This window comes from Salvia splendens, chromosome 9 (assembly GCF_004379255.2).
Source record: "Salvia splendens isolate huo1 chromosome 9, SspV2, whole genome shotgun sequence".
Classification (NCBI taxonomy): domain Eukaryota; kingdom Viridiplantae; phylum Streptophyta; class Magnoliopsida; order Lamiales; family Lamiaceae; genus Salvia; species Salvia splendens.
The window spans coordinates 12165160-12185210 of record NC_056040.1 but is presented as its reverse complement, the minus strand read 5'-3'; the positions used below and the strand labels follow the sequence as shown (position 1 = coordinate 12185210).

Here is a 20051-nt window from a genome sequence, read left to right as displayed (position 1 = left end):
TTTGCTCTTATGGCCGACTGAACTTCAACAAGGGTGATAGTACCCTCTCGGCCATACAATATGGCATCTCGTAGCTGATCAAATGACTTCGGCAGAGCATTCAAAAGTAATATTGCCTTATCTTCATCCCCTATCGAGGCGTCGATATTTTCAAGATCATCGACCGCCTTATTGAAGTCTTCAAGTTGCTCCAATATCCCTTTATCATCCAAGAATCGATAGGAGTATAACCGCTGCTTCATGAGCAGCCTATTGGCCAAGGACTTAGCCATGTACAAGTCTTCGAGCTTCGCGATTATTCCGGCTGCAGTCTTTTCTCTTGCAACCTCTCGAAGAACTTTATCCCCGAGGCATAGCACAATTGCACTATGAGCTTTCGCCTCGATCTCAGCTCGTTTAAGGATCTCCTTTTCGTCAAGATCCACCTTCTCCCCTTCCTCCGACTTGTCCTCCAACGCCGAAGCAAGGCCTTGATGAATCAGCATAGCCCGCATCTTCATCCGCCATAAGCCGAAATCATTCCTACCCGTGAATTTCTCGGCCTCAAACCTAGAAGCCATAACACCCTCCAATCTCACCACCGAAAGAACAAATCAGAAATCAATCGCGCCTCCCGATTCCCACAGACGGCGCCAATTTGTAAACAATTGAGGAACGATTTGAGTAGCAAGAACAATCGGTTGAAGATTGAAATGAAATTGTAAAGGAAATTTTATTCACTGGAATGAGAAAAACGAGAGAGAGAAGATGAGCTACAGTGTAAAACTAACTAATGAATTAGCTATTTAACAGAAACTAACGGCTAGTTTCAATCCTACGGCTAGGATTAAAACTTGACTAACAAACAGATCTAACGGCTGCTGAAACGAGTTGTCATAACAGCCGAGCTGCCGAGCTGCCGAGCTGCCGAGCTTGCCGAGCTTGCCGAGCTTGGTGCTTGAGCCATCACAATCTACCAACAAGTATATCACATTCAAAGTGAAACATTTCAAAAAAATAGAAACATCAATTTCCCCACTTTATCCTCTAGTAATTTATTCTCTCCACTTAATACTTATACACCAATAAAATCTTGTGCTGACAAAAGAAATGATCCACTTTAAATGGGATAGAGGGAGTATAAAAATAGAGCTCAAGCTTCAATTTTTTTTTCCACTTACTTTCTTTCTGTTATCTAAAATCGCACTTTCTTTTTTCCCCCTAAAATCGTACTCAAAGTTCAACAATTTTATCCATCCACTTTTAATTTACATTTCTTAAAACAGAATCAAAGTGAAAGAGACATATTGATTAGAAAAAAAGGCGAAACAGAATAATCCGAAGCAAAAAAAAATGAAAGAGAGACGTAAGTGTGTGTGTGTGTGTGTGTTATTAGTACCAGAAATTGTGAGCAGTCTTCGCCGAACATGATTTTAAAGAATCGGTCGAAAAGTCTTGGCTGCTTCCCGTGAGATCTCTCGGATTTGATGGTGCAGTCAACACATGCTATGCCTCTTGAAACCATCTTCTTCTTAAACTAATCTGTTATAACACATTGTTCAATTGTTAACTACGACACTCCCATCCAACACCGTGCTTTTAGCACAGCAAAGTCGGAAAGTATAACAAAAATCTCAACAGACTCACCGTTATCCGGCGGTGTTGCGACGACTTCTGCTCCGCCTGCGCCGGTGACAGGTGGATTGAAATGGGGGAGTGTACAGCTCTTGTCACTAAAAGTTAAATTGCGGTAAAAGAGTGAAAAGTTAATTTTAGGCGTTTAGGGCATCATTAACCCGTCCCCATTTCAGGCCCCAAGTCCTCTCCACGTCATCATTCCCCTACAGTTGCGGCCTAGGCCCCAACTGCTCTAACCCTGCACACCCCAACCCAGGCCACATGACATTATTCACAACTTCAACATATTTTACTCGTAAATGCAATACGTTGAACAACTCAAACCATGAAAATAAATTATTCATTCGAAAAAAGAAATTACAAATCCTAAAAAAAAATACAAATCCTAGAAAAAAATTAAAAAAATCCTAGAAAAAAAAATTACAAATCCTAGAAAAACTACTTCTTCATTTGGGCGCGAAGGTAGGCGATCATCTCACGGTGCAACTCGAGATCGAACTCCGACATGGTCGAGGTATCCCTCGATGTCAACTCCGTCAGCTGGCTCATCCGCCATGTAATACTCATCTCCGACAAAGAGTCGGACATCTTATCCAGAGACTGATTGATTGGCGGTGGCGCCATAGCGGAGTTGCTCGCAGTTGCCTTCTCCTTTGCTTTCCTCTTTGCCGCCTTTGTTCCCATCGGGCGGCTGTGAACGCTAGGAGATGAGATGAAGACGTCGTCGTCCGTCATGTTGAGGTCGATCGCCGGACCTCCTTCGCTCGAAGAGTAGTTTCCGGAGGCGGAAACTTTGGTTCTCTTCGCCGCCCCGGTTGCCGTCGGTTCGGCACCACTGGTGTACTTCGGGATCTTCTCGACGAGCTTCCAAACGTCGAAGTACTTGAAGTGCTTCTTCCCGTCAGCGAAGAATGCCTCATTCGCCTTCTCGACGAGGTCCACCTCGTTGTGCCCTCTCGGCCACTTTCCATTCCACTTGCTCATATCCGCCTGGATCCGACCCCAATGCTTGCTCAGCTTCACGTAGCTACGTTCGAACGACCCTTTAGGACGCCCAACATTATACTTCTCAGCAATTCGCTCCCAGAACACCTTGCCGGACTGCTGGTTGCCGATGATAGGATCCTCGACGACGTCGATGTAGTTCCTGGCAAGCCACATTGTCTCTTGCGGACTGTACTTTTTCGGCCCATCATCCTCGCCGACCTTGCCCTTGCCCCGCCCTTGAGCGGGCTCCATCTCACTGATCTCGAACTCATCGGTGTTGACCGGCGATGTTACGTCGATGTTGCTACTGACTCCCGGACTAGGCGTCGGCTGCGATGGTGGTGATGCCGGCATGTACCAATTGTTCTCGTTGACGAACTCGTCTATCTGACGTTTATCGGCTGTTAAACCAATCCATTGACGACGAAAGAAAGGGAATAAAATAGGATTGAAATGGATAATGTACGTAAGAATGGTGCACCATAATTCCGTATTTATAGAGACGAAATCGAAAAAAAAATTGGGGACTTGCTCCCGGGCCGGGACTCGCGTGTTGCGGCCCTCCCCGATTAACGCGGGCCAGGCCGGACCCCGGGAGCGTCACCGGGCCGCAAATGCGTCCCCGGGACCGGCCTGGGCTGGAACTTCCGCCCCTCCAATGCTTAGGACGGGCCGGGACTCGCGTTTTGCAGCCCGGCCCAGTGCGTGAACGATGACCTTATAAAATTTAGGTATCCATCTCTAATCATTTACACCAAACTCAAACCTATTTTTTAAGTATACGTCACACCAAAAAGTAGTCTTACTCTAACAATTTACACTAAATTCAAAATCTGCACCATTGTTTAGTTTTTGTCTTACAAAATTTTTGCAGTAACACATGTTGTTTCACAAAAAACACTAAAAATGAGTTTGAGTTTGGTGTATGATTGCAGAAGATTTTTACACCAAAACTCATTTTTGAAGTATGATTGGAGATGGTCATTGTCAAATCAAACGTTTTATCGCATAAATAATGGTTTCATTTTTATTTTATAAATCGAGATAATTCAAATGTCAAGAGCATGGAGGATTATATATTTCATGATTCATCATGTACTCTATAGATAGTAGAATATTTTTTTAGGAATCAAATTTTGTACATACCTCTCTATATATTGTTTGATATAAAGAAAAATTATCATTTAAATTATAATAATAACTTTTAGTTGACTTCTGATTAATCACATACACTAATTTATATAGTAAATTATAATTTTGCATATTTCTTAATGATTTTATACAATTAAAATTTTAATGAAATTTATCATTTAAATTAGTAATTATTATGTGATTTATGAAATTATAATAGTATAAAAGTTATAACAAATTTTATCAAAATGTTAACTATATTGGACAATTAAGATATATGCAAAAGTTATGATTTAATTAGTTATTTTTATAAATTATGGAATTGACCTAAACTCAACCAAAAGTTGTTATTGATCTGACAATTTTCCCTTGATATAATTATAGGAGCGTATCGTTTTATACTTAAATTCAATCACTTTCTTTTTTTTTGTTGTTTAATGGAGTAATACACATCGAGCTCGTTTAATAGATAATTCATATTTCAACTAGATAAGATGATGACAATAACATGTATCATGGTTTCTCCTAATTAATTTATAGAAAATGGTTGTTTGACATAATGATAATGTCATAATGGAGTTTAAATAATAATTTTATATTGTGTTTTATTTTTAGTTAAATTTATGTTTTATGTATGTACTATATTAAAAGACATGTTTTACAATTAGATTAGGCATGCACAAGAGTAATTTATTTGGCAATATGGGACCGGCTTAGTTATGATGGATAATTAATTTTATTTCCCTGTCTTTATTGCTTCTATTTAAGAATATAACTTTAAAATTTTGTACTTTCATTGGCTTTATATATTTAGATTATATTTTGTCTACCAAATAAAATAATGATGTAGCAAATGACTAGTGACGAATTTTCATCATACTAGTCTATAAATTTTAGCTTCAACAATTTAATAAAAACAATTAGCTATATGTAGTATTGAAAATTTGTTATCTAACTTTTATAAAATGTAACCATCGGATTTAGAACATATTGACAACAACAATATTTTATGATTAAATTGTAATTTAATATATATTTGTTCTTTTTCATTTTTGATTTACAGAATTCTTTTTAAAAGTATAAAGTTTTAGCTCAATTTACTATAACATAACATGCATTAAATTAAAATTTGATATACGATATATTAATACTAATTGAGTTTTTGGTTTGATTTAAAAAAATTATAATTTTGATTTTAATTCTTTATGATCCAATTTTTTTTGAATTCTTATTCTTGGAACGTTAAAGTCAAAATTCGATCGAAAAATTAATTATATGTTCTTAACACGAAATATAATATTTTAAAAATATGTGGTTAATATTTTTTCTTTTAATTTATAAAATATTAGACTTCTTAGCTCATTTCACTATAACATGCTAATATTAAAATTTGATATATGATGTATTGATACAATTGAGTTTGCGGTTTTGAATTTAACTATTTCATAAGTATAGATTATTATAAGATTCTAGTATTCATTTATTTATAAAATTAAGTTTTATAACAAAATAATTTTTATATTTATCCAAATCGACGATTAATTGGCTGAACCAATAATTTGAACCCCGATTAATTGTAAATTTATGTTTAAATATTTTCCAAATTGTAACCAATCCGCGAAAATCTATAGCTTGGTTCTGTTTGAAACATTGGACGATAGTTCAGTTTGTAATCGTAACCGACGATTCTGGTTCAACGCTGAACCGGAGGTCCAGTTAATGAAGAAATGATTTTATTGACAGAATTGTTGATGGTCTAACTCTCTTTCTACATTGTGTTTCACTGTGTATTAATATGATTATATGTTTTATCATTTGTTTCTATTTTATATGCAAATGAGTAGAGATTTAAAAATTAGTACTCCATGTTAAGCACTATCGAACCTAAAATCTTTAATTTCAAACATTAACTACTCTATCACTAAATCAATTCATAGAGTATGTTTTAATTATCACTTCGTTTTATCATGTTTTATCACTTCATTTTATCTTTATTTGAAATGTGCAACTCTCTACAATTTTTGTCCGACTTTAATTCCATATGAGGGGTTCGTCGCATACAAATTGATTATCACACAAATTATTGTTGTTGGTTAGGTGCCTGTCTCAGTAATTCATTGCATCTTGATTAAATTGATTATCACACAATTTATTGCTATTGATTACTTGGTTAGCAGTCTATCTCGCTCATTTGTTGCATGTATAAAATTATAAAAAAAAAACTAAATCTTGATTCTTGTCGTGTAACTGAAATTATATACTCATTTCCTTTCGTCCTATAAAAATATATGCACTTTTCATTTTCTTCCGTCCTACAAATATATATATGAAAATATATGTACTTTTCATATGCATTCCATTTATGGAAATTAACCTCAACTTTTTACCCATATACATTAATTTATTTACTTTATACTACTTGAATCCACTATTAAACATTAATAATAATATGAGTCTCATTATCCACTAACACTACTTTAACTATCCTTCTCATCCTCTCTATTACTTTACCAATTATTCATTAATTTTCATGCCGTCCCAAATGCACATATTTTTTTGGAACGGAGGGAGTACTAATATTCCATCATGATAAAATTGATTATCACACCATTTATTGCTACTCCCTCCGTCCCAACTAAGTTGAGTCGTATTCCTCTTTGTGATGTCCCAACTAAGTTGAGTTATTTCATTTTTAACAAAAAACAAAATATCTAATCAATCTTACTTTATTTCATCTTCTACTTTACTCTTTCTTTATCTTTCCTACTTTATTCCTCTCTCCTATTTTTCAACACAATTTCTTAATCTTCGTGCCCAAAAGTTATGTCTCAACTTAGTTGGGACAGAGGGAGTACTATTTACAACTCATTATTGCGCGTCCAAAATTATACTTCATCAATTCCATAAAAATTTGAGCACTTTTTATATTCGTCGGTCCCATAAAAATATGGACATTTCCATTTATGAAAAGTTATCCCAATTTATTAGTATTAATATACATCAAGGTACAAACTATGCCATTATTAAACACTAATAATAATATGAATATCCCTTCCCTTATTCCTCAAAGTGATAGTAGGAATCAAACGGAAGGGTGGACATGAAAAATTTACGTCCAAGTCCATCCTAGGACTCGCCACTATCCCGATCAAATTTATTATCACACAATTTATTGCTACTGCTACTTGGTTAGCAGTCTGTGTCACTCATTTATTGCATGTCCAAATTATTCCTCAGTCTTGTTAAATAATTGAAGTTAGATACTAGTAATATTTTATCTGTTTATTATTAAATGTCACATTTTTCTCATTTTATTATTTCTTCAATAATTATTTTATTTTAATTTTACTATTTTTGATAAATAGATTTCATATTCTACTCGTAATTTATTATAAAATTAATATATAAAATTATAATCTACATTCTAATAATTTTTTATACTCACTTTCTTTTACAAAATAATTTCTTAAAAAACTCAAATCGTTCAAAAATGGAATAGCGGACTTAGGGCTGGCAATTTTCGACACGACACGATAATCTGACACGAATCCGCACGAAATTATTGGGTTGGGTCAAGTCTTATTGGATTCGTGTCCTTATCGGGTTGACCCATTAAGAACCCGATAATTTCGGGTTGGGTTCGGGTCGGATGCGGGTAACCCATTAATAAATAATATTATTATTTTTATTATTATTTAAAAATATATATTACTTTAATTTTTAATTTCTTATAAATTAGGTTTAAATAGTATAAAACGAATTTTAATTGTGTAAATTAGGTTAAAAATTAAGGTTTAATCGTGTAATATTAGGTTTTAATCGTGTAATATCAGGTTAGGGTGTTATCGTGTCGTGTCAACCCATATTATATCGTGTCGATAACGGGTTCGTGTCGGGTGCGGGTCGTGTTCGGATTTGAAGGTAGCAGGTCGGGTTCGTGTTCGGATTTACAGTTTCCTTAACAGGTCGGGTTCAGGTTATGCCTTATTGGATTGGGTCATTATCAGGTTGACCCGATAACGACCCAATCCGCACGATTTGCCAGCCCTAAGCGGACTGACGAAGTAGTACTTCCATTATGTCCAGTGAAGTTGGTCTTATTTTATTTATAGAATTTTTTTCATTTATTTCCTTTTTCTTTTCTTCTCTTTATTTTTATCTAGTTTTTCTTTTTTGTCCCTTTATAATATTTTGCACAAATATAAGGCGCTTCTTGATATAATGAATCATGAAATATGGAAATGAAATGATATTCCTAGTTTCGTTTCATTCTTTTATTTGGTATTATATTTTTTCTTTATGAATCACCATTCTATTTCTCATAGGAATATTCATTCCTTCTATTTAACTAAAGAATGATCATTCCATGTTCTCCTTTCTTCTTATTTTAGATTTTAACGAAATTACACAACATATTATATTATATTTCAATTCAATATTATCTGATTATAATTTTAAAGTTTTATAATAAAATAAAATTTAAAAATTTTAACAATTGAAAAGTAAAATTCCAAACACCACACACACATTTCCCACATTGTACACACACGGTGCACACAAACACACTCATACACACACTACATGCAATGTGCGTATTGTGTGTGGTGTAGTGTATATGTAATAAGTTATGTATGTATGTGTGTTCGCATTTAATGAGTGTGTATAATACTAACAATTAATTAAATTTTAAAAAATAATTTATTATTCATATTTCAATCTATTCCTATATTCCTATATTATTTGTAGTTATCAAACATATGAATACAATAAACAAATAAATAAAATTCCATTATATTTGTATTTCTCGTGCTTAACAATAATTGAATGAAATTGTCAATCTCCATTTCATTCACTCTTTATTCTACTCTATACGTCCGTCATTAAATGTCTCATTTTCCTTTTTCATCCGTTCGTCAATAAATGTCTCATTTCACTTTAATTATATTTGATAATTGGACCTTACATTCCACTGACTTATTTCACTCACATTTTATTATAAAATAAATATATAAAAATAGATCCCACCACTAATATTTCCTACTCACTTTACTTTATAAAATCAAATAATTTTCTTATAACTCATGCAGATTTAGATATGAGACATTTAATTAATGATGGCGGGAATATTTTATTATACCAAGCATGACAACGAGTATTGTGTTTGCAAAGCGACGGAGTAATAATTTTCTGAGGTTAAGTCATTGCGAAGTTGATCACAACACTGTTCACCAAAAACCAAAACTTTTTTCCACGTGCTGCAAAAGTTAATAGCAATGCAAATCCAAAGTAGCAAGAAAAATCCAACGACGGTTGTTGGGATGGATGAAGATTTACTGGAGATAAAAAGTCGGCTTTGTGAGGATCATCTCAACTTGGAATCATCCCAATTGTTGGGATGGGAGGGATTGGGAAGACCACTCTCGCTAGGTATGCATACGACGACCCTTTGACTGTTTTTCACTTTGATCTGTGTGTTTGGTTCACAATATCCCAAACCTGTCATTTAAGGGAAATTCTTGTTAATGCACTGAGTTCACTCGACAGTGAATTCAAGAACGCGGTTGAGGAACTGGAAGAATATGAGCATGTGGATGGGGATGGGGATGGTGATGATGATGATGATGATGATGATGATGGTGAGGATGAGGATGAGGAGGATGAATATGATGAGGATGAGGAGGATGATGATGATGAGGAGGAGGAGGAGGAGGAGGATGAGGATGATGAGGATGATGAGGAAGTATATGAGTATTCGGACAAGGAGTTACTGAAAGAACGAGTGTATAAACACTTGAAAGGGAGGAGATATCTTGTGGTGATGGATGAGATGTGGGATACAAATGTGTGGGACGATCTACGAAGGATGTGTCCAGATGATATTAATGGGAGCCGGATTATAATAACTACGAGGGAGATGAATGTAGCTTCTTACATCATCTCTGTCATCCATCCATACCAAATGCGTTTGATGTCTGTAGATCAGAGCTGGAGTTTACTGAAAGAGAGGGTTTTTGGAAAGGAAAGTTGCCCTCTCGAGATTGAGAAAATTGGACAAGTGGTTGCAGAGAAATGTCGAGGGCTTCCACTTGCAATCATTGTAATAGCTGGAGTTGTGTCTCGTGAGGTTATCCAGAGGAAAGATTCTTGGGAAAAGATTGCTGGGAATGTACATAAGCTTGTTTCCTCAAATGATGAGCATTACATTGAAATATTGTCTTTGAGTTATATGTACTTGCCTAATTGTCTGAGGCCTTGTTTTCTGGACATGGGGTGTTTCCCAGAAGATTACGAGATCAATGTGTCAAAGCTCATCAGGTTATGGGTGGCCGAGGGTTTTCTGACACCAAATGGATCAAAAGACATGGAAGAGTTGGGATATGAGTATTTGGAAGATTTAGCTGCAAGAAGCCTTGTTTTGATCCATGAGAAAGGATCCACTGGCAAGATCAGAACGGTGAAGATCCATGATCTCTTGCGAGACCTCTGCATAAGAAAATGTCGGGATCATGATTTTTCTTGCACCATTACTGAATTCTCCGGCAGCTTTCCTCAAGGTATTGAGAATTCAAACCGCCTAAGTATAGTTTGTAATGTCTTCGGTTGCATTCCAAACATGGAGACTTCACCTTTGCATACCATCCTTCTTTTCAAGCACTGGGCCTTTGATTCTTGGAAAAAGTTTAGACTTCTCAAGGTTTTGGATGGATTAAGTGTAAAACTTATATCACCCAGCTGTGTTACATATGTTGGTGAGCTAGTTCACTTGAGATACCTTAGTTTGACACATGAACCAATTAGAAAGCCGCTGAGACTTGTATCTGAGTCCTTGTACCAGCTTCACAATCTTCAAACCCTAATAGTTAGGATTTTGAGTGGCGTTGGGATGCAATTCTCAAGTTTGGATGATGAACACTTGAATCAGTGGTATATGAAATTTGAAATTTGGAGAGTTGAGGCACGTTATACTATTGGATGGCTTTTTGCCTGAGCCATCTGCAGAGAGTTTGCCTTCTATGTACAACCTGCATACACTCTCCCGCATCAAAGATCTCAAGTGCTCGAAAAGATTACTTGAATTGATACCAAACTTGAAGAAGCTGGGAATCATTTACTCATATGAAGCGGGATGGTCAGAACATGGGTTGGACAATCTTGTTCATCTGCATAGGCTTGAAAAGTTGAGTTTGTATGCAGAGCCGTATCCAAATTTGAAGGATGATCTGTCTCAGAACATTGCTTTCCCATTGACATTGAACAAGTTGAGCTTGAGTGGCTGCAGATTTCCATGGGAGGATATGAGAATGATTGGAGTGCTGCTGCCTAATCTTCAAGTGCTCAAACTGAAACGACGAGCCTGCTATGGAACTGAATGGGAAACAACCGAAGGGGAATTCTGCCAACTGAAGGTGCTATTAGTAGACAGCACTGATCTCCTTCAATGGATCACACAGAGCTCCCATTTCCCCAGGCTTGAGCGCCTAACTCTGTATGAATGCGATAATTTGAGGGAGATCCCATGTGGTTTTGGAGCTCACCCAACGCTGGATTTGATTGAAGTTGATATCAGCAACTCAACAATGGTGGAATCTGCAGAATGTATCAAAGAAGAGCAAGAAAGCTATGGCAATGAACTACTGCAGGTTCGTTTACTCAAGTCACGTAGCTGGCCAAGTTGACTCAATCGCGATGTGAACATACATATTCTCGAGCAATTCTTGGTTGTGTTGATTAGATGATCATTATGTTTTTATTTGGTATTGTAGTATCTTCTTTCTCAAATATTGCATGTGCTTAAACTGTGGTATTGTAACTTTTTTCTCAAATATTACGTGTGCTTAAATTGAGAAGATGCACACAACTGTTTTAAGTTGATTCAAGTATCACTTATAAATAAATCGATGATGAAGGTGTACTAAGATACCTAATTTTTTCTCTGTCTTTGAAGAATTGAATAGCTAAGCTTATGTTGAAGAAAATTTTAGTTCTTTTTTTATTTGGAGAAAGAATATATATTTACAATAACCCATCAACAGAGTTTTTTTTTTGTGAATTGAATGTTTCTTGCATGTAAAATCATGAAAAATTTAAATAAAGTTTAAAGTGCCTTTATTAGCTTATTATCATTAGCATTTAGCGTATAACTTGCGAAGAAGTGTACTTGCTTTTCCAAATTGTGATAAGACAACAGTTTTATCATCATTACTAATCATATTCTTTAAATAAGATTTAAATTAAGCAAAATAAGCTCAAGATGGTGCTCCCTCCGTTCCGCGGTACCGCGTAAACGTTTCTTTTTGGCACGCGATTTAAGAAAAAAATGTATTAAGTGAGTTAAGTAAAGGAAGAATAAAGTAAGAAATGAAAAAGGTACAAAAATAAAGAAAGAATAAAGTAAGAAATGAAAATAAGTAAGAATAAAGTAAAAGAGTAAAATAAGTGAGAAGAAATGTGTTGACTTTTAATAAAAAGGAAAATGACTCGGTTATTATGGAACGTATCAAAGTGGCAAAATGACTTCGTTACAATAAGGGAATGTTTATCAACAGTCTTTGCATATCTCAAAATTCCAATCCACACCCACCATCCTCCAAAACTTACACATTTGTCGTACACACGTTTTAAGAAAATAGTTGATGGATATGTTTTGAGTGGTTAAAGAATATTAGCAAGAGAAGAGTCTCGCTATATAGAAAATGAGTGGTTTTTTTTAAAACAAGAGATGCTTTTAAAGTTAAAATACTCAAGACTTTAAAATACTCAAGTACTCCCTCTGTCCCCAATTAGGAGTCACTCTTTGACCGGGCACAGGTTTTAAGAAAGTGTTTGAATGTGTGGTGTAATAAATGGAGTTAGGTAGTAGAATGTGAGACCTCTTTTACTTTTAGGGTATTTTTGATGTCCAAATATAGTAAGTAGGAAGAATGACTCTTAATCGGGGATTGACCGAAATGGAAAAAAGTGACTCTTAATCGGGGACGGAGGAAGTATTAGGCAATGATTTAAAATGAAAAAATGCTAACTTCCGAGGGACATCAAATATATACTCATAGAGTATAATTTTTAGGGACAATCCTAATCCTATAATTTTATCAGGTTACTCGGGTTGACCCATTGGTTTCAAGCTATAATTTTATCAGGTTATTCGAAAAACAAAATCTACATTTCTCATTTCCGCCACATCTTTCTTATCTTTTGGATTCAGGCCAAATCATCATTAACTGCAAACATTTAGCGTACTTGGGGTCGGTTCATAATCTCATAAGGCTAAAATACAAAACTGTATCTAGGTAATAACAGAGTCAAGCAGAAGTTGCATGTCCAAAGTTTAAAATCTAGTGAGACATGAAAGGAGTAAATTAAAACGTGACAAAAAGAGTGAATAGTTCTCTAAGTTAGTTCAAGCTTCTAAGCTTTCATTTCCTTGCTCCAGCATTACAGCCGGTTGATCAAAGGGAGTCGGCAAGATGGCAAAGTTTGATGGGTGATCATATTTACAAGCTGGTCCGTACTTGCAAATCCCGTAGCGGTGATAGTGCGTGCAGATGGGCTGATCCTGCATTGTTAACAAGTGCAATCAAAAGTATTTACAGATAATGATATTATCAGCAAGCTCCGTTCATCAGTTGGAGATAATGAGAAAGATGCTTCCAACAAAACCTAACTTCTATTTTTCATCTTGGATGATGGTTGTCTAAAGGCACAAGAAAGCTTTGCTTAGTGTGCCCCTAAATGGAAAATTTAATTGAACATAAAAAATCTTACAGGTCTAAGAGGCAAGCCTTTGTCGCTGAGAGTGTAAGTGTTTGGTTTTCCCTTGAACACACAGCTTTTTGGGTGATGAAATTTGCAATTTGATCGGAATTTGCAGTCGCCAGTTTTTATGAAGAAACTGCATTCTGGTTCACCAGGACGCTCTGGATATTCTTCAACTAGAATATCAGGCTGACGACGCATGGGGAAGTTTATCTCAGCTGGTAGATTGTTCAGGGAAAAGGCTGGGGGTGTTGGCAGGCCCTCAGATGCGGAGTAGGTTGCAGCCTCAAACAAATCAAGAATGAAATGGAAGCAGATAAGACAGAGCTAAAGTGGGTATCATACGGATAAGCTATAAAACTTAACACATCAAAATTATCAGTCAGTCAATAATCCTATCACCTTCAAGGGAGAGATTAGGAGTACAACATATACCATCTAATCTTTATCAATATATCATAATATTGTGGAGTGAACTCCTAAGTTAAGACCATTTATTGAAGAATCATTAATTAAATTTTCATCTAACAAATGGCCCTCTGTTTTACATATCTTTTACCTAATTGTGGACTCTTCAGTTAACACCATTTTCAAATCTAACTCAGAAGGTATTTTCACTGAAATCCGGGTGACACAAAATGACAAAATAATCAAAATAAAGAAATCTGACACAATGCTTAAGTCTCAAATTCATCCATCAACCTTTACAATAGGCTTATAGGCATGAGCTTAGTGTTTACTGAGAGCATGAAAGACAACAAGACTATATAGAATTCACCAATGAATCAACCACAAGAACTGTATTTCCACTAAATTGTAGTACTACCTAATAGGCTAATAAACATATTCACTTTGTTATTCCCTATTTTGCTGACTACATTTCAGAGACTCTAGGAAGACTCACTTGTGTGTACTTTGCTAGAGAATATTGCCATATTCTACCAAACTAACCATGTACTAGTAGTACTAACAAATGTATTAACAATCTTGTTTCAATTCAACAATAATGAAATTAGAGATCTTAGGAGAAGCTAAAATAACAAAACATATGGATAGCAATTCTGGTTTTTGTGAACCAAACCTACTTTCCGGTAGACTTTCATACTATTCATAAAAATAACTTACATTACTTTTATGCACTCAATTCTTCATAAATAAAATACCGGTATATGTATTGGAACTAACTAAGCAAACTAGATCAAGCAGAACTGAAACTAAATCATTTCCATTTAGCTAGTATAATTTCTAGATTCCACAAATGGACCACCATCTTGACAATCTCTACTTTGCTAAATACAGCAGCTTGGCGTTTTTTGGAGCTAAGTGATGCCACTCATTTGCTAGAACGTTACGACACAATAACAGATACAAAAGCAGACCACCCAGAGTATGCATATCTACGAAGAATGAAGGCGACACAGCAGATTCCCAACTTTCGCATAAATTATCGCTTACAAAAAGGACATCCGGATATATTCGTAGCTCCTTAATGAAGTAGAATACACTATATACTAAACTCTTGCTGATAGAACAAGTAGCATTGGGAATATCAATCCCACCTGCCTCAAATGTCTCCAGCAATTCAACCAAAGAGCAACAATAATATTCAATAGTACATGACTTCGACTATCCAAGAAACGGGTCTTTTTTTTAAGAAATCAATGAGGTCAGTTACGAACCAAGTACCACTTGTTTAATGATTAGAAGGACGGATTACTTTGTGAGTTTAAAGAACACATCCACAACAGACACAGTAACAGAGAGTTTTACACTCCCTGACCTTAACAAGAACTACAAATTTTACACTACCACCTAAACAATAAAGATCTTACCAAATAATTCAAACAAAAGTAGTGGGTGGTTATCTGAAAATAGTATCTGCGCACGGTTTAAAGAAAATAGAAGACATATACCAAAATACTGAACCATGCCGTAGGATGATAAGCAAAAATTACCTGATACCCGTTCCAATCCTGATTTGAAGTAGGAGCACCTGGGGATGGTGGAAACATAACTGGTACGAATGGAGAATTCTCATTAAATGCTCTTGGTGAAGACCATGAAGTGGGAGATGGCGAGGAAACAAATTGTGATGGAAAAGAACCCCCATTCCCATATCCAGAAGAGGAATCACCAACAGTGACTGGTTCAGGATGATGAAATCTGCAATTCAATCCATATTTGCACGACCCAGTGCGCATGTAGTAGGGACACTCCTTTTCTCCCTGTAATGAAGATTATTATTACCAACAGAGTGAGTCGAGCCAAAAGAAACTAGTCAAACTTTGCTTTGGATATTGTTTAAAGTTCTCCGTAGCGTCACAACTAGATATGACAGTCGATTTTTTCCCGTGTGTAGCTACTTGGAACTAACAGTGAACTCTAAATTTTTAAGTGCCTAATTTTACAAAACTCATCATTTTCAGCTTTAATTAGCTGCATTCACTATTGATCCTGAATATATCTATGAACCAATCAAATGCCACTAATTCGTTTAAATCAAACCAAAGCCTAGATTAAGGGAACAAAATCCAAATATGCATGAAGAAAACTTCAAATTCTGCAGAAGAGTCATACAATTCGAATTGGTAACCCTAAGAAGTTGAACTCTGGCGTTTGGCTTGTGGAGCTTCTGTCTGAACCATGAGAGTATTTACAGTCCTTTCCATATTTGCAACCCGCCGATGTCAGATAATACTGCATTATATACAAATAAACTGCCACATCAGATAACAAATCACAGGGAAAACTCAACCTGTGTATAATGGAAATATTAAGCCTCATGCATCAGGGAAGAAAATAGATAATGGCTAAGAGAAAATTTTATGTTGGATTATAAATGAACCAAACCCAATGCAGGATATTATTCGAAAAAGAGCTTTGTCTTGGTAGCAAGATGAAAAACTCAGACTATCACAATACATCTAGTGTCCAAATAGCAATAAGTTATCAGGAGCCATATTAAAGAAATCAAATTTACATGGGCCCTATCAAGAATTAAGATCACATCCACTTGAAAAGCAAATAAAGCATTTCCCACAAAAGTAAAAAAGACAAAAGAATAACTTTTAATAACCTTGCACTCAGTTTGCCCTCCCCTCCCTGAGTTCTCTTCCCTGTGATTTGTTCTCTCCTTAACATTCTGCAAAAAGCAAACATTTTTATGATTTAAAATATCGACGATGAACAATATAATGAACGGTACATTAAACATTATTGGCGTGATCTAGTCCAATCCAACTACACAAACAGACCTGGTTTTTTCTCCTAGGAGGATGATTAAACTTGCAATTCAACCCAAATTTACACGAGCCGAATTTCATGTAAAAGGCGCAATCCTCTGCATCCGGCCTCATAGGATAGTTAATCCTCCTTCGGCTATTGTTCTGATTAAATCTCCCAAACTTGGACGCTCCATCACCAAAATTAACAGCTACATTACCCTCCTTATCCGCATCACCTTCATCAATATCATTTCCACCTTCGAAGCTCTCCGAATCGTTGCCATCATTTTGTTTTCCAGCATCATCCCCTTCCTCCTTGTCGATGCTCAACAATATCTCGCTAACCCCCTCGATGTGGGCCTGCTGGATAGTAAGCTCACACAGCTCTCTCTCAATTGCATTCAGATATTCCATCTCTTCATCGAGGACGGCGGTTTCGCCGAGCACCTCCTCGAGCTCCGCCTTAGGCGGATCACTCCCTCCACCAGGGGCATGTTCAGGAAATTCGGGCTCGGGATTGATCGGATCGGACAGAGGCTTATCTTCGAGCAAAAACCCTAACCCCACCTTCTGGATTGGGGGTTTTTCAGAGGTTGATGGCGGTGATTCAGCCATGGTGGCCCCTCCGCATGTCAAACCCTGGATCAAACGCCTCTCGCTCCAATTCAAGTGATGAAATGATCTAGAAAAGTCAATAAACCGAGTGAGAACGGAATTATGAGTGTGGAGTACAGTATTTACTGACTGGGGACGGAGAGCTTCAGCCTTTAATGGAAGAAGAGACTAAAGCTCCACTTTCTTCTCTCTCTTCACATATAGGCAATGAATTCTATAGTGTGAAAATACTCTTTTTAATTTTCTGGTTTTATGGGTATAATAATTAAACACAATTTGAGGTTTTATAGGTTAATTCCAGAGGTTGTGAGACATTACGTGTCACTAATTCCCAACTAAATAGAGTATTAACTAAGCTTTTTTTAAATTTTATTTATTTTTTATTTTTTTTAACTAATCTTTATATATACTCTCTTGAAAAAGTAGTGTTATTTTGTATTAGGGGAGGATCCCTGTGTGGTTGGTTATGCTGTGCGTAAGACGCACAAAGTACAAACTAAACGCAACATTTCTGCCAACTCTTTTCATCTTTGTTTTAAACAATTTTTTATTTTATTAAATAGTAAAATATGAAAGTATTTTATTATACATAGACTTTAATTACTAGTGAAATTAAAGAATTATGGAGTAGTTAATAAGCGGTGCTTAAAAACCACGAATTTAGAGTTCCTATATTTTTGTTAATTGAATCATATAGGATTGTTGAATATTTTGGCACATCTTTTTTATTCTTTTGAACACTCATGATACTAGTATATAACTCAATTAAAAATATAGAAATTCTATTTATAAGTGACAAACTACTAATAATAACTAATTAGAACCATCATTCCTCAAATAAAAGGATTAGGTATAAAATAATTTCAACCAAATTATAACACTAAGTGTAGCTCGTCTGAAATTATTAATCTTAAAAAATTAAAAGAACATAATTATTAAAAAAAGCTTATACAAATATTTCAAGTGCAAAGTATCTAAGGATTTAAAATAATACTCTCTTCGTCCTAACTAAGTTACGACGTATACTCCTCTTTTTAATATTCCAACTAAGTTAAATCATTTACTTTTTATAAAAAACAAAACATCCAATCATTAGTTTATTTTATCACATATTTTACTCTCTTTTTATCTTTCCTACTTTATCCAACTCTTCTACTTTTCAACATAATTTCTTATTCTCCGTACAAAAGTTTTGGCTCAACTTAGTTGGGTATACTCTCGGCTCATGTGATTGATTCATTTTTGGCCGTTGTTTTGAGAAAGCAATAATAAATCTCTTCCACATTATTATCTCTTTTACTTTACTTTTTTTTACTTTAACTATTTATTAGTACAATTTTCGTTAAACATGTACCAAAAAACAATCAATCACTTGAGTTGGGGTGGTGAGAGTATCTAAAAAAATGTGAATATTAAAAAAAAAGTTAACTATAATTCTAGCATTTAAATTCATTACTCCCTCTGTCCGCGAATAGGAGTCCCGTTTTTCCATTTTAGTCTGTCAGCGAATAGGAGTCCCGGTTCACTTTTATCATAAATAGTAATAGGGTATCACCTTTCACTAACTCATTCCACTCACATTTCATATAAAACTAATATATACAATACAAGTGAGACCCCTATTTCACTAACTATTTTCCATCTACTTTTCTTAATATTTCTTAAAACTCGTATCATTAAGAAATGAGACTCCTAATGACGGACGGATGAAGTAGTAATTAAAGTCAATATGTATAATAAAATACTCTTATATGCAAACGCCTTTTTAAGTGTTTTACTATTTAATAGAATAAAAAATTGTTTAAAACAAACATGAAAACAATTGGCAGAAATGTTGCGTTTGCAGGGTGTGCGGTGCCTAAAACGCACAAGTTTACAAACTGAATGCAACATTTCTGCCAACTCTTTTCATGTTTATTTTAAATAATTTTTTATTCTATTAAATAGTAAAACACTTAAAAAGGCATTTGCATATAAGAGTGTATTATTATACATGTTGACTTTAATTACTACTTTCTCTGTCTGTCATTAGGAGTCTCATTACAATTTTATTATACATGTTGGCTTTGATTACTATTTCATTTTCCGTTGTAATTTCGTTTCAATTTTTTCCATTTTGTATTCCTTTTCATTTTCCGTTGTAATTTCGTTTCAGTTTTTTCCATTTTGTATTTTTTCTTTTGGGTTATATTACGTCCGGTTATCTCTTGTAATCCAAAACTAAAAATAACTCTAAAAGGTGCTTTTTCTTTTTCGTAAAGTAGATTACTCAAATTTAGAACTTAAGCTTCATGTAGATGGCATGCAATCTTAATAATTCCAAAGCTAAACTAGTTTAACCATAAATTAAATCCGTAGCCATTTTATTATTCGGCGTTCGGACTACGGTTTATCATCGCAAAAATGCACAGAAACTAAAATTAAGTTTAGAGAAGAAAAGGATGACTTTGAACTTTAATTGGGTCAAAACTGGTTTAAAAGACATTGACCGTCTGTTTTTTTATGGCTCCGTCCATTTTGGGCTGAGTCCGGCCTGTGTTTAAATGTGTGGATGCAATAATTCAACACGCAATGTTTGTGACCAAAATCGTCATATATTTGAGACTACATTTGACCCTTACTCGATTTTTAAGAAAGTGAGGAGAGAGTGCAGAAATGCCTTCCAATGGTTAGTCGTACTCATTAGTGTACCGTACTCGATGCGTTTCCTAAAAATAGGAACCT

The 20051-nt window shown here is 35.2% G+C and overlaps 3 protein-coding genes across 3 annotated transcripts; 2 read left to right on the top strand and 1 right to left on the bottom strand.

The window, feature by feature from the left end:
• Positions 1–9074: 9074 nt before the first annotated feature.
• LOC121747397 (putative disease resistance RPP13-like protein 3) lies at positions 9075–10723 on the top strand. Its single transcript, XM_042141429.1, has 2 exons — positions 9075–9162; positions 9280–10723. The coding sequence occupies exons 1-2, from the start codon at positions 9131–9133 to the stop codon at positions 10721–10723; spliced, it is 1476 nt and encodes a 491-aa protein (XP_041997363.1). The 5' UTR covers positions 9075–9130.
• A 25-nt stretch (positions 10724–10748) lies between these two features.
• LOC121747398 (putative late blight resistance protein homolog R1B-13) lies at positions 10749–11572 on the top strand. Its single transcript, XM_042141431.1, has one exon. It carries the CDS (start codon positions 10749–10751, stop codon positions 11409–11411), a length of 663 nt encoding a protein of 220 aa, XP_041997365.1. The 3' UTR covers positions 11412–11572.
• Positions 11573–12920: 1348 nt separating this feature from the next.
• On the bottom strand, positions 12921–17566 carry LOC121748426 (zinc finger CCCH domain-containing protein 67-like). Its single transcript, XM_042142781.1, has 6 exons — positions 16743–17566; positions 16565–16630; positions 16066–16185; positions 15444–15713; positions 13498–13773; positions 12921–13288 (listed from the first exon to the last, which is right to left on the bottom strand). Exons 1-6 carry the CDS (start codon positions 17325–17327, stop codon positions 13133–13135), a joined length of 1473 nt encoding a protein of 490 aa, XP_041998715.1. The 5' UTR covers positions 17328–17566; the 3' UTR covers positions 12921–13132.
• Positions 17567–20051: the final 2485 nt, after the last annotated feature.

Coding starts and splice junctions, on each gene's coding strand:
- LOC121747397 (XM_042141429.1), top strand. CDS start 9,131: ATGGGAGGGATTGGGAAGACCACTCTCGCTAG. Junction 9,163..9,279: donor GGGAAGACCACTCTCGCTAG/GTATGCATACGA, acceptor TTCACTCGACAG/TGAATTCAAGAACGCGGTTG.
- LOC121747398 (XM_042141431.1), top strand. CDS start 10,749: ATGTACAACCTGCATACACTCTCCCGCATCAAAGATCTCAAGTGCTCG.
- LOC121748426 (XM_042142781.1), bottom strand. CDS start 17,327: ATGGCTGAATCACCGCCATCAACCTCTGAAAAACCCCCAATCCAGAAG. Junction 16,186..16,564: donor GAGGGCAAACTGAGTGCAAG/GTTATTAAAAGT, acceptor TATATAATGCAG/TATTATCTGACATCGGCGGG. Junction 15,714..16,065: donor TAGGGTTACCAATTCGAATT/GTATGACTCTTC, acceptor TCTTCATTACAG/GGAGAAAAGGAGTGTCCCTA.